Here is a 14,673-nt window from a genome sequence, read left to right on the forward strand (position 1 = left end):
GGGCCGGCCGCACCGGGCGCAACATCTGGGGGTTAGGGTTAGGGGGCGCAAATCCACGGGTTAGGGGGCACAAATTACTTGCCTTGCCCCGGGTGCTGACAACCCACGCTACGCCACTGGTCCTCCAGATGTTGGACTATACCTCTTATCATTCCTGACCATCCTGGCTGAGTTTTATTGGAGTTGGGAGTTAAACTACCCCTGAATTAGAGGGTTACATATTTTAAGTCCTCTCTCAGACAAACTATACTAAATGCAAAACTAGGCACAGTGCTCTGCAACATCCATGAGGCTTTAAGACTGCCACTGCCAGCCAAGCAATCCTGAATAATTTATTTTTCTCCTATTTGACTTAATTTGAAAATCCATAGAAACAAAGTAATCACTTTGTCAAAACTAAAAGGCAGCATTTCCCTTTGACAGTGCTGTGCTAGAACATACATCCTGCCAGAGTATTTGGACCTTAGTGTTTATTAGCTGGCAAGGGCTCGTGGTACATAAAAATGCTAAACAAAACATTAGAGGGCTTAATATCACAGAAATACAAGTGGTCCCAGTAAATGGGCAGATTCTCAGAATGAAGTACAGTATATGGTCTGATACAAAGTGAGCTTCCTTGAAAATGCAAATGCTACAAAGGAAAATTGCGGAAAAGGGTAGAAGGGAAGTACCGTATTTTTTGCTCCATAACACTCACTTTTTTCCTCCTAGAAAGTAAGGGGAAATGTCTGTGTGTGTTATGGAGCGAATGCCTATGGATGGCGGGGGGATCTGCTGCAGTCGTGAGCAGAGGATCCATGGTTCCCCTTCCTTCCCTCCTCCGTGGCTCGCTTTGAAACAGCAAAGCGGGAGAAGAGCCACTGAGTGGGGAGAAGAGAGGGACAGAGAGCATGGTTACAAAGCACGGATCCACATGGATCCTCAGGATTTTTGCACTGGGTCACCCCAAATTCACCATCAGATCACATAGCATGTCCATGGCTACAGCTTGCACCAAAAAAATCACACACCCACTGTTGCCTGGGGCCTCAGTGGTGCAAAAACATGGTTACAAAGCATGGATCCACATGGATCCTCAGGATTTTTGCATTGGGCTACCCCAAACTCACCGTCAGATCACATGTCTGTGGCCACAGCATGAACCACAAAAATCATACATCCACTGTTTCGTTTAGAATATTTTTTTTCTTGTTTTCCTCCTCTAAAAACTATGTGCGTGTTATGGTCGGGTGCGTGTTATAGAGTGAAAAATACGGTAATTCAGTCACTGAAACCAGAGAAACTGTTGCTCTTCTGGTGGGATAATGGCATTCAGATGGTGCAATTGAAGATTATTGGTGCTCTTGTGAAACAAACCTTCCTCCAAACTTTATGCAAAAATGAAAGTGATGAAGAAATGCGCTGGAAAAACAATTGTTTGATGCAATATTGTCTAACCTCCCCTCAGACAAATCAGAATGAATGTTGAATAAATAGCTGGTGTTGTCTAACCTCCCTGCCATCTTTGTGAAAACCAAATCAGGGTGAATGTTCAATAAAACGGCTGTCTGGAGGTCCCATTGGCCCCAGTCCAATGCTCATCATAGCCAGTAGATATACTTGGTTTCATCACCTCAGTCTAGAAATAGGACTTTGCCTTGTAAAGGAATTTTACAGGGATTCTGGTGAAGCAGAAAGAATTCCACTTCTCTTCCTCTCCCCTCATTGTGCTGAGGTTGCTCAAGCTCAGCTACTATTTACACTAATTGCATTCATGAAGTTAATGTCTAGTCTGGCCCTCAGAAGTTCAAACTACTGTATTACAGAATTTGGCCAGTTCTGCCCCCTCCTGTCTGGTCACCATTGTTCTATTACTGGATTGAAGCTAGGGGCAGTGGGTGGGAGGTGGGGAGGTTGCTCAGCAATCATGAGAGCTCTGAAAACTGTAATATGGACCTGGCATGACACAAATGCATGCATCTCAGCTACATACATTTTTAAAGCACAAAAATAGTTGTGGTCTAACCATAGAGAAGTTGCTGCACTGCACATTGAAACTCTTTGTAGATTAAGTGAACCCATTAGGAAATTAAAAAAGAAATAGGAAAGCAAGATAAAGATATTTACAGTGGGCTGTTGTCTACTGAAAGGGACGCGGGCGCTGTGGGTTAAACCACAGAGCCTAGGACTTGCCGATCAGAAGGTTGGCGGTTCGAATCCCCGCAATGGGGTGAGCTCCTATTGCTTGGTCCCTGCTTCTGCCAACCTAGCAGTTTGAAAGCACGTCAAAGTGCAAGTAGATAAATGGGTACCGCTCCAGCAGGAAGGTAAACGGCATTTCCGTGCGCTGCTCTGGTTCGCCAGAAGCGGCTTAGTCATGCTGGCCACATGACCCAGAAGCTGTACGCCGGCTCCCTCGGCCAATAAAGCGAGATGAGCACCGCAACCCCAGAGTTGGTCACGACAGGACCTAATGGTCAGGGGTCCCTTTACCTTTACTATTGTCTACTGACAGCTGAAGGTGCTCTACTGTGATCTTAAGGAACATGTGCAACTTACATTTTTATACTACTCGGCCCAGGGGAAAACAGTTAGTGAAGTTGTAGCATCTGTCCCCAGACTACAAGACAGTCAGGACACAGTTGTGTGTAGTGAATTGTTGCTTGTCTCCTATTAATTGCCTTTTGCCACTTTCAGCTTTACCTGGTTACTTCAGCGTCCAGAAGCAGTATTCCTCTGTGTACCAGCTGCTCTTACAATATGTCTGCATGGTACTTATTTCAGTTCTTAGATGCACTCAGCTGCAGTTCCCATACATATCAGGGACAGGCAGAATGCTGGCAAGTGTGTACAGGGAGAAGGGGGGCTGGTGTCTGACTCGGGAGAGGGGGCTAATGATTTGTGGGGAACTGTACCAGGCAGGAGGCAACAGTCGGAGGCAGAGGAAGCTTCAGAGCTGAAGGGTGGATCACAGGATGGGTTGGAGGGAAAAGAAGGAGCAAATCAGGCAAAAAAAGGAACACAGAATAACACACAGGTCACCCTATTTCTTGCGGGGAGGGGGCATTACTTCAGTCAGGCTCTGCCAATAAGCAGGCAGGCACAGTTACTTGTTAACCCCATTATTAATCTAGAATTCACTGTTCCTGGCAAACAATAACCAGCGAGTGCTCAGCATACCAGTGTTAGACAACTACAATAAAGAATAAAGAATAAAACTTCAATTTTATATAGTTTCGGGGATTTCGGACAGAACCAAACATAATGGTCCAGTTGTCCAGTTTCTCTCCGTTCTGTGAGGGAAGCAACTTCTACAGAAGTTGAGACAGCATAGGAAGCTTCTCTGTGTTGCCCAAAGAACAAGGAAAACACGTCTCCTTCAGATCTTTGTTTGCATGATATTTAACTTTCCAGCTTCTAACAGGTGTAGAATTCCCAGGCAAGGAAGGCCAAAGGCATTAGAAAGCACAGAACTCTCTGGGAGAAAACCAAGGAGTAAGTAAGTTGGAGGCTGTGTTCTAAAGATAAGCTCATATTCACAAGGAGCCTGGAGACCAATGACAGTCACTGGAAGATTTTTCAGAAGAGGAGAGAAACAAGAGGGAGGTGTGCTAGCATTTATCTGATCTAAGATCTGTTTGTTTTGCTCAACCCCAGCTTGCCATGTATTTAAGGTCAGGGGTGAGCAGTGTGTTCCCAGTGCTGCAAGCAGCAGGTTGGACTCCTGTTCGGCGGCCTCTGGTTTTAACTCAGTGTTGCCGCACCATGGCTTCTCAAAACCTATCTCTGCCCCCTCCAGCACCTCTGCTACAGCCACTGTCTGTTCCAGACAGGTTATTGCTGGGCCCTGGGCCCTCCAATTGCCCTCCCCGGATCTTGTCTGCAGGCTGTCGACAGCTCATAGGACATGTCCACAAAGAGATGATCCAGGTAAGAAATAAAATCCTACCTAATTCCTTGTGTGCTCCTACTTCAGCTTCTACTTAATGCTTTTCCAGCTTTCAAGTATCACCCTGACTAATTATTCATTAGTCTATGGATTAATTTTTTAAAATCAAAAGTAATGTTCTTAACTAATACAATCTAGATTTATGGAAAATCATTATTATTTAGCCACAGAATTTCTTGATAACCAGAAGCATGATTTTCTTCCTCTGTGATGGGACTATTATTTCTGGTTATTTCCCCATTTTTAAGAACTTGATTCCACTGAGCTCATGAGAGTCTCAGGCTTTCCTCTGATCTAGATTCACTAAGCAAATATAAAACTTTGAAAACCCAACTCTTTAAATCTAGACAAACTTCTGCTATTTAGATCTCATGGTGCTTATTCCTCTGTATGTCAGTCAGGAAGACAGATATTTCTTTGAGATCCATTACCCAGAAAGGATTGCTAACTATTCATGGGAGTCATCTCAGGTTTAGTAGCAGGCAAATATATCACTAAATTGGAGGCATGTAATTTCTGTGTATAATCTGGCTAAGAGCCATGTTAAGAAATAGGGAGTTCCACGCTGACCTGCATTTTGAGGTCCCATGAGAGCAGACTTGTATATAAATACAGACACCTTCTGTGTTTATGATGCTTGAAATCTGCTCTATCAGAAAACCTACTTAATTCTCACCAGGGTGTGTGAGGCTTTAGGATTCAGCATTTCCACTTACACAGGAGCATGGCTGTTCATAAAGTGTGAGTAATCAATGTATTATATGATGCAAAGAAATAAAGAAGCAAGAGCAGGATCTCAACTGCGGCTGAGTAACTCTACTGTGGGAGTATTCTCTTCCGTAACAGCATTTTGGACTTTGTTCAGCCCTTTCCGGCTGTTGTCGTTTGTCCATCAAAGTGTATAGAAACTTTTAATGGGTGCCACACTGTTATCTCTTCCTCCTATGAATGCCACTGTCAGAATCCACAGACATAAATGCACTTGCACTGCCAGCCTTGAGAAAGTTTCTTTGAACACTGATTATCTTCTCTGTTACCCTCAGATAATGGATGAGATCAAGCTTGGAATCCAGTATGCATTTCAGACACAGAACCCTCTCACATTGGCTGTCAGTGGCACTGGCCACTGTGCCATGGAAGCAGCCTTCTTGAACATGGTGGAGCAGGGAGACAAAGTGCTCATAGCTATGAATGGATTTTGGGGTGAACGTGCAACTGGCATTGCCAAAAGACTTGGTATGTTTTTTGGAACCTTTTCCTTCAAACCTAGCATTCCTTTATAGTATTATTTATTTTGTTTATTCATTGCTTACTGCATAAAATGTTTCAAAGTAACTTAAGAGTTGTAAAACCATACTGAATGCAAAATTTGCAACACCAACCACCACCACTCATGTAAGGGTGAGAATAATGTCTGTATAATATGAAATCCAGTGCAACAGGATGTACTGGGGCTACTGCAATCTGCTGTGCAACCAAGCCACAAGAACCTTCTCTGCTACTGCGACTTGTACACCACTATGGGACTGTAGCTTAACACTAAGTTGAATTCCTCCCAATTTGTTTTTAATAATCAAACACTTCTTTCCTGCTCCAAGTTTAATCATCATATACTCTGGAGGTTCCCATTGAGCTTGAATGGACTTTGGCAAAGGTGCTGCTATGTACTTGTTAATACATGACCCATTTCAAACAGAAGCACCTGTGGCTTTCTTAACATACCTTGTTGTGACCTGCTACCACGTGAGAAGTGATTTGCTGTCTTCCCATCAGTCCACCAGGAATGGTACTCCACCCCTAAACCTAAAACTTGCATTCTCATGTGTTGGCTATTTTGATGGACTTTGTTGAGCTAAATCAGGGGTAGGGAACCTTTTTCACACCAAGGGTCTGATCAAGAGCTGATTCATTCCCTGCAGGTCAGTTTTGACAGATGGGCAGGACCATACACCTCTCAAATCACCTGACGTCATAATGCCGTCAAGTGAAAATGTCAAAGGAGCTCACTGTCATAACCAGTCAGCTGAACCAACAATCCAGAGTCTTCAACCTGTGTCTAGATTGTAATTTCTCCTGGTCCAAACCACTTTTCAAATATAGTTTCAGGGTGCACTGAGGCATACTCAGTCCTTATTAGCCACAATAATGCACACGTCTCATTCCTTTTCAGGGATCAGCAAAATCCAAACTAGTCAAGTGAAGCCTCTAAAAGCTGCTTAGTCAGACCCTCTTCTTTTAAATCCAAGGAAACTGAAACCCAGCAAAATTACACTCTATGAGTGATTTTGAGCCAGTCACTATCTGCCAGCCTAACCTACTTCAGAGGGTCATTGTGAGGATAAAATTGAAGTACCAGTGAGGGACACCATGTACATCACTTTGAGCTCCTTGGCAGAAAGGTGGGATATAAATATAATAATAATAAATATAGAATATTATATCCTACCTTCCCCTAAAGGTAAAGGTAAAGGTAAAGGTACCCCTGCCCGTACGGGCCAGTCTTGACAGACTCTGGGGTTGTGCACCCATCTCACTTAAGAGGCCAGGGGCCAGCGCTGTCCGGAGACACTTCCAGGTCACGTGGCCAGCGTGACAAAGCTGCATCTGGCGAGCCAGAGCCGCACACGGAAACGCCGTTTACCTTCCCGCTGGTAAGCGGTCCCTATTTATCTACTTGCACCCGGAGGTGCTTTCGAACTGCTAGGTTGGCAGGCGCTGGGACCGAGCAGCAGGAGCGCACCCCGCCGCAGGGATTCGAACCGCTGACCTTTCAATCGGCAAGTCCTAGGCGCTGAGGCTTTAACCCACAGCGCCACCTGCGTCCCCTTACCTTCCCCTAGAAGGGCTTTATTATTATCTAATTGGAATGAATGTTGGTGCTTCCCAGGAGTCTTAGGAACAGTTTTGTCCTTTGCTTCTCCTTTAACAAAGTTCAAGTAACATTATTTGTAATCCATTACCTTTTTTAGGAGCAGACGTTCATCAGCTAGTAAAGGCCCCTGGAGAGTTTTTCACTCTAGAAGAAATAGAAAAGGTGAGTTATGTGAGCAAAGTAGCTGAAAGTAGCAGCAAAGAGCATGTTTATTGGGTGAGTTTGTATCCTGAAAGGCAGGATATTATATAGATAATTTAGATACATAAATACAGCTCTGAGTGAAACCTGCAGTCTATGTCTTTCTTATGTAGATGGTTGGGACAACCAGTTCATAGCAATTTAGCCTCCCACCTACTAGGAGAATATTACTGTTCACCTACTCCTCCCCTGTTTTTTGTCTTGTCTGACTCTTTCCCCCCTGTTGCCTCTCCTAGGGTTTAGTGACACATGCTCCCTTTTTATTTTTCATCACACATGGAGAATCCTCCACTGGAGTGCTTCAGCCCCTGGATGGCCTTGGAGAACTCTGTCACAGGTCAGTGGGTCATGGAGGTCAAATACTTATTTGCCTCAGAAACAAAGGCCTCAAGGCTGCAGTCTAAGCTGCTTGATTTACCGTGGGCCCACCCATATCTCAGTTTAGTGTGGATTGTGAACCCCTTGTGCCTCCGTTAATTCCCCCTTGCCTATGTGGCATTCTCCTTCAACTACTGCTGTACCACACTTTCTTTTCCCTAAATCCAAAGATTCCCTATGCTTAGAAAATCTGAATAAGAGAACTGTTATCAATTGCTTAAACCAAATGAAACACACAAGGAGCTCCACATCTACTATATATTTTGGAAAGTTGTTTGTTTGTTCACTGTGCATTTGGACCTCTCTTAATATAGCATAACTAAGTTTTCTTCTTACTCAAACCTCAGTGTTTATTTATTTATTTATTTTTTAGAATTAATATTCAATCAACCACAGAAAAAGTACAAGCCTCCATTTTGCTCATTGTGAAACATGGTAACTGGTTGGATAAGGATACTAACATTTACTCTTACATTCTTGTGCACTTCCTGGATACCCACATCTGCCCAGAATGGAAAAGAGAGAGCAGCAGGGGAAGACCAATTGAGTGGGGAGAGAGAGAAACCCAGCCCAGATGCATTCCACCAAGCTCTGCCAACTGGCATCAATGGCTAACAGTGAAATAGCAATTAATATGACTTAAAAACAACAGAATGTGTGGTAGTGCCCTTGCACACAGAGAAATCTGATCTAGATGACCTGTTTGCAAGTTAAGCCCTGCCTTCCATAGCATGCTAAATCTCTATTCTTTCCTTCCTCATTTTAGATATAATTGTTTACTACTGGTGGATGCTGTAGCATCACTGGGTGGAGCTCCAATTCTTATGGACCAGCAAGGTGAGCAAGATGTAACAATCTGTCATAGTAACACAAATGTTTACCATTGATGTAGAAATGGTTTGAGGTTCCTAATCAGAGTAACTTGCATCTTTCCTTCATCATCACTAGAGAAGGCAGAAGATAGATGTATATTTGCTAAGAGAAGAGAAATACAAAAGATAGCATAGGAGATGCTCTCTGGCCAAAGTGATTGACTTTATGGGACTGGCAGAAATGACCGGCAGAATCCGCGACCAAGAGAAAGAGACAGTGGAGGAAGATTGGAAGAAATTTAAAGTATATCTTAAGAACTGTTGTAAAATAGAGGAGTGATAAAATGTCAAGGGGAAGGGAGATGCAGAATTGCAGCTAAAACTGTTTGATGATTTAAGATAAAATTGAGAATGATAATGAGCTTAAACTTAATTGGCAAAAAGAGTTGTTGAAAAACTGTAAAATAAGGATGCAAAAAGGGTGAGGTATGGGGAAGTCCGAGAAAAGAGGCTTATGAAAATGAGGTTAAGAAATGATATCTTTGTATGTGTTTGCATTTGTTGATGTTTATCGGTCCCAGCGCCTGCCAACCTAGCAGTTCGAAAGCACCTCCGGGTGCAAGTAGATAAATAGGGACCGCTTACCAGCGGGAAGGTAAACGGCGTTTCCGTGTGCGGCTCTGGCTCGCCAGAGCAGCGATGTCACGCTGGCCACGTGACCCGGAAGTGTCTCCAGACAGCGCTGGCCCCTGGCCTCTTAAGTGAGATGGGCGCACAACCCCAGAGTCTGTCAAGACTGGCCCGTACGGGCAGGGGTACCTTTACCTTTACCTTTATGTGTTGTTGTTGTTGTTGTTGTTGTTGTTTTGTGTTAAAAATTGGAAAATTAATAAAAATTATTATTAAAAAAAAGGAGATGCTCTCTGGCCTTTGCCACATTCTAGAGGACAAGTAGGTAAATCTGAAACTAGTGTCCAAGCTTCTCCCTAAGTATATGAAAGCCTTCCCCAACTTGGTGTCCTGCAGATGTTCTGGATTACAACTCCCACCAGCAAGAAGTGCATCCAAAACTTCTGGAGGTCACCAGGTTGGGGAAGTAATTTATGACATTAGTAATAAACAAACAAGTATCTTGCCTAACTTCTCAAATTTTCCTCCCATGGACTACTTGAAAATTGCTGAGGGTCTTGGCAGACCACTTAATAATTTTCATGCCTGTTATAGCAATTGTAATGCACTGTGTTAGGTGCTGTATGATTATTTGTGTTTTTACAGACATGCAATGGAAACTTGTGGTTCACAGGCCACCATTTGAGAACCACTGCTCTATACATATTGCACTTATATTGGCTTTACTATACATATTGCACTTATATTGGCTTTACTATACATATTGCACTTATATTGGCTTTATTTCATTTTTAATTGCTACAACTTTCCACAAAGAATCCTGGTAGCACAGAACTGAACAGGATATCTGCCATAGTGAAGGAACACTTATTAACATTTTTTCTCCCCTGTTGAGCACACAGGAATTGACATCCTCTACTCAGGCTCCCAGAAAGTCTTAAATGCACCACCTGGTGCTTCACCCATTTCTTTCAGCCAGAGAGCAAGGTAAGCAAAAAAATATTCGTTTTGGGAAGATGTTATTTCCAACTGGATGTTAGGCAAGTCAATGCTTTATAGAAGACAGTCATTGAGATATGGGAAATGATAGGAGGCTCATTTCCCTCCTAAAGACACTGAGCTGGATCCAAAAATGGACTTCCATGTGCAGAAGGGGTCCTTAGCTAACCAAATAACTGTTTTATACCTTGACAGTGTTGTGAGAGAAGACTGAAGCTCCTCCAGAAATGCTCTTCAGCTTCTGCAACAGCTTGTTTATGCTCTACATAAACTACAAATTATAAAAAATGCCATGGTGTTTTCCTACCATTCCATTCTTTGGGTTCAACTCAGTGAACTAAGTGACCCTCACATCTCACAGAATTCAACCTCTGTGCCTTCTTGCAAGCTCCAGGTTCAAGCACCTCATATTATCTACATTTTCCTGCTTGTTTCTAACAAAGGGGCTAAGTGAGGCTACATGGCACTGAAAATCCCACATGAATCAATTCCACTGGGCAATACTATTATATACATCCCAATCTCCCAACTGTGAGTGGTTTCCATGGAATGAAGGTCACTGGAGACTAATGGCATTTGTGATCTAAAGCTGAATTTGCATACACACAGGCTCAGCATGAGATGGAAAGTTCACAGCATTACTGCTCCAATAGTCTGCTCCTCTACTGGGTTTCTAATAGACTCCTCTATGCCAAAGTACTGGATTCTCATGGAGAGAAAATCAAAACCTCTATGACTCTTCCAGGTTCTGTTCTGGCACTGCCACTCCATTGCTCTTTCACACACACATTGGCACTATTTAGTCTTTGTGGAAAGTAAATATGTTGTTGGATTCCAACCCCCATCAACCTCAGCCATCATGACTAATGGTTAGGGATGATAGAAGCTGAAGTTCAACATCTGAAGAGCCAGTTTCCTCCCCCCACTTTACTGATGCTGAACTGTGAGGTTTACAGCAAGTACACTAGGGGTAGGAGGTGCACAAAGAATGTGATTCACTGGTAGATTTCCTTCGGGTGACCAATATTTGCATTTCCATTTTGTCAGGAAGAAGATTTACAGTAGGAAGACGAAACCAATCTCCTTTTATCTGGACATGGAGGAGCTGGCTCAATACTGGGGCTGCAACGATCAGCCAAGAAAGTGAGAGCTAATTCTATGGCTTCTCATTCTCCTCACTTTTAAAGTAGTTTCCTGGCCTCCAAAAATGGATTAGGCGCTGGACCATTATTGAGCAGCAGATCTGCACTACCATTCCTTCCCCCAATCTTTCTATCATATGGCTGGGAAAGCAGGTGGGGTAAGAGAAAAGGCTTTGAATGGAAATATGGCAGGGAACAGCTCATTCTCTCACATGCAACTCTTGGGGGGGGGGGGAGAGCGACAGAGAGCACACTTGCTGCTTGCTTACAATGAGTGATTCAAAACACAAAAACAAGCACTGGGCAGCACCTAGTTTGACATAGGCTGCAATTGAGAATATGACAATACTTCCTCGCTTCACTTTCCTGTCACTATTTTGTTTTGGCGTAGGGGAGGTGTTGATAGGTAGGATATATATTGTGAAGCAGTTTCTGATAGATTGGTCCATGCAAACTGAGCATCTCCCTAACATGTTGCATGTATCTTTGCAGGTATCATCATACTGCACCCATCAACACGTTTTTCTGTCTGCGAGAAGGCTTGGCAATTCTTGCAGAAAAGGTCAGTCAGTGTGGGAGACTGAAAGGCCTACAGGCTGAAGTAGTAGAGAAACAAAGGAAGATACTGAAATCAAGATATGTCTGCTGCTTAGTTAGGAATGGGCATATTAGAGTGGATCCAGATATACAACAATCATATTAGCCGTGACCCCATTAATAATAAACTTACAATGCATAAAAAGTCAATGTGTTCCTAAAAGGTGTAGTAGATTAATTTTTGTCCTGAATGTCCATCCAGGACTTGCCAAAGTATGTCTCCCCTATATGATTTTCTGGAAGCAATAATGGTTATAACACCTGTGAAATTATGGGGGGAAATGCTTCATAATGTATGAAGCACCTTAGTTCTTATAGAAGGAACTAATATAGAACCAGTTTCACCCTTTCTTGACTGGAAGCAGAATGAGGACTACTGAAGGCTGATGCCTGCCTGATGCAATCCTAACCCTACTAACTTGAGCGTAAGCCCCATTTTATTCAACAGGACTCACTTCTGAATAGACATGGTTAGGTCTGCAGCCTTACTTTCTAAGCAAGCCCTTGGCTTAGAAAGGAGTATATTACTTTGTATGACGTGGACCCTAAGAAACAAATGAGTACCATACTAATTTTAGAGTTTTGCTAACTGGTCAGAACTGACAAAGCCAAACTCAATTACAAACCTATAATTTTTAAAGATGAAAGGGCAGTATCCAATTAAATAATTCTGCTAGCACATACACTTTGGGCTGCCCAGCACAACTTCCTCTCCCTGCTCACCAAATAACATATTTAGGGGGCACATGAGAGAGAGGAAATTCCATTGCACAGTCAAAGGTACTTGTGATAGCAGAACTGTTTAGTTGGATACCACCCACTATGTCCATTCTAATATAATATGCCTGCTATGTAGAGATAGTTGCATTTGAATTCGTTTTATTTTCTACACATGAAAATAAAAGTGCATTTTGTATACAGGGGATAGAAAATTCCTGGAAGCTTCACAAGGAGAACAGCCTGGACCTGTGTGCAGGGCTACAGAAGTTAGGCCTCCAACTTTTTGTGAAAGAACCGGTAGGATGCAAACCACAATAATTAGCTCCACATTCTGTGCTGAGTAATCACCATTAAGTGAACAAGAGAACTAAGTTGTATGTGTGCTGAGGCATTTTATAGGACCTGCATTGAGATGGATGGAGAAAGGAATAGACAATGACAGTAACTGCAGGCCTGTTGAATATTATATACCAAGGGTAGTGAGGTATGAGAAGGGAACCAGAGATAAGCCAGAGAGACTTTGTTCTAGCAACATTAGTCTATTAACTTAGGCTGGCTCTAAGGCAATAGTGTTTCCACAGCTGAATGTAGTTTGAAAGCACGATAGTTGATCATTTACTGCATCTCACTTTTCAGTACCAATCAACATGTAATCAGAAATGATAGGGAGACCAAAATGTACAAGATGGAATGTGAAACATATATGAAGCCAACTTTTAACACTCAGAAACCATTCTCTCTAGCCTTGCACAGAATCAAGCTCACCACAGACAAATGGTCAGTGAGTGCAGATTCCTAGTGTGAGAAGGTCCCATGCAAGCAAGGAGAGAAATCATTAGGGTGAGGGCATTTCATCCAGATGGTGCAGCTTGCTAGAAATCCTGGGAAATTGAAGCATTTACACGCATTCAGAAATTACCTGGGTGCCTTTGACTCATTCTCTTTGTTTTTCAGGATGCAAGACTTCCAACAGTCAACACTGTCTTTGTACCTGAGGGATATGACTGGAAGGAAATCACTGACTACATTATGAAAAGGCATGGGATTGAGATTTCAGGAGGCCTCGGTGCTTCAGCAGGCAAGGTAGATATTGTCTCGGGGCAGGAAATGAGAAATAAACTAAGGTGTTTGAAGACAGGACTGTCTGGTTTTCAACAAAAAGCAAAGCATTTTGTAAATATTTTATTTCTCCACAAACCTGGCTTTTACTACTTTAGCTTTGTGTGTGAAAGCAGATGAATATTCAAACATGTAATCCCCCACCCCACCCCCCAAGAGAAGTGAATCAGTTATTTATACCTCTAATTAGAATTAACCTTATTTACATGGTTTCCATGCCATTGAGATGCTGAACTCAATCACTTTTTCATTTAGACTAAGATGAGGGCTGGGCCCTTCTAAGAGAATGAGTTGCAGAACACTTACTCGATTTTTTATATTATCTCATCACTAGGTTCTCCGAATAGGATTGATGGGCTATAACTCCACTAAATACAATGTTGACAGAGTCCTCCATGCTCTGGAAGATGCTCTCCAGCACTGTCTCAAGAACAAGCTATAAGACTTCACCCCATTGTTTTTTACACAGAAGATCCATAATAGTCAGTGACACTTAAGACATGCCAGGTATCAGAGGCACATTCCACATAAAGTGCCATCCCTTTTCTTTATTCCATAATGTACCTATAGTTTACAATTCACAAGAGTAAACTTTGTTTCCACTGCATGCTATACTGCACACACTTACTAGTGCTGTTATGCCCTTTGTATTTTTCTTCAACAAATGTGTGCTCCCATTGTGCAAGTTGTTATATGCTCATAAACCCATACATATGTCTGGATGTATGTAAATAGAAGAGTCTCTGTAGTTTCTGCCTCTCATTTTGCTGTTGAATCATTGTGTGAAAAAGTCTTGAAAGGATAAGGAAAGAAACACAAAGGCTGGAACCAGATGCCAGTTTTCAGAAGAAAAGCCATAACTTACTGTGAAGTGCATGCACTTTCAGTCTGATCAAACAGCTCTTAAACTGTTTTTGAAGAGCTTAAAAAATGAGTACGTATGTGCCTCTAGTGTCAATGGTGTGATTATACCACCTACCAATGTCTGAAAAGGCTACAACATGTACCTAGCCTACTGACAATAGAGGAAATTGGATGAAAGCTGGGAGGGGGGGGAATCACCCCAAGATATGATTGCATGTTAGCTTTAGACCAAGTTTAAAACAGAAGACCTATCCCTAAGCTACCTGTACAAAGTACAAGATGATAAACATCAACTCTCCCACCCCATGCTGCTATTAAGAAGTTTGAATACACAACTGATGCCTAGTAGTCTGTCATTTACACCTTTGGGACTTTCCCATGAATGTTAAGCTATTGAAAACGAACCAGACA

The 14,673-nt window shown here is 42.6% G+C and overlaps 1 protein-coding gene and 2 long non-coding RNA genes across 3 annotated transcripts in view; 2 read left to right on the forward strand and 1 right to left on the reverse strand.

The window, feature by feature from the left end:
- LOC307216539 overlaps positions 1-14,673 on the reverse strand; it is a 33,325-nt gene that overhangs the window by 17,166 nt on the left and 1,486 nt on the right. Inside the window, exon 2 of the long non-coding RNA XR_013839128.1 lies at positions 6,889-6,944. This is a non-coding gene — a long non-coding RNA (uncharacterized lncRNA). The remainder of the gene's footprint in view (positions 1-6,888; positions 6,945-14,673) is intronic.
- On the forward strand, positions 126-1,490 carry LOC307216538. Its single transcript, XR_013839127.1, has 2 exons — positions 126-656; positions 1,245-1,490. It is a non-coding gene; the product is annotated as an uncharacterized lncRNA (long non-coding RNA).
- On the forward strand, positions 3,611-14,135 carry AGXT (alanine--glyoxylate aminotransferase). Its single transcript, XM_079976912.1, has 11 exons — positions 3,611-3,909; positions 4,972-5,164; positions 6,898-6,962; positions 7,238-7,338; positions 8,146-8,216; positions 9,724-9,808; positions 10,868-10,963; positions 11,455-11,524; positions 12,481-12,576; positions 13,234-13,362; positions 13,733-14,135. The coding sequence occupies exons 1-11, from the start codon at positions 3,643-3,645 to the stop codon at positions 13,838-13,840; spliced, it is 1,281 nt and encodes a 426-aa protein (XP_079833038.1). The 5' UTR covers positions 3,611-3,642; the 3' UTR covers positions 13,841-14,135.

This window comes from Podarcis cretensis (genome assembly GCF_951804945.1).
Source record: "Podarcis cretensis genome assembly, chromosome: 5".
Taxonomy (NCBI): domain Eukaryota; kingdom Metazoa; phylum Chordata; class Lepidosauria; order Squamata; family Lacertidae; genus Podarcis; species Podarcis cretensis.

Excerpts from the sequence above, each read along its gene's own strand:
- AGXT (XM_079976912.1), top strand. The coding sequence starts at position 3,643 with ATGTATTTAAGGTCAGGGGTGAGCAGTGTGTTCCCAGTGCTGCAAGCA. Across the intron at positions 7,339-8,145 it reads CTTGGAGAACTCTGTCACAG|ATATAATTGTTTACTACTGG; the intron begins GTCAGTGGGTCA and ends TCCTCATTTTAG. Across the intron at positions 11,525-12,480 it reads TGGCAATTCTTGCAGAAAAG|GGGATAGAAAATTCCTGGAA; the intron begins GTCAGTCAGTGT and ends TTTTGTATACAG.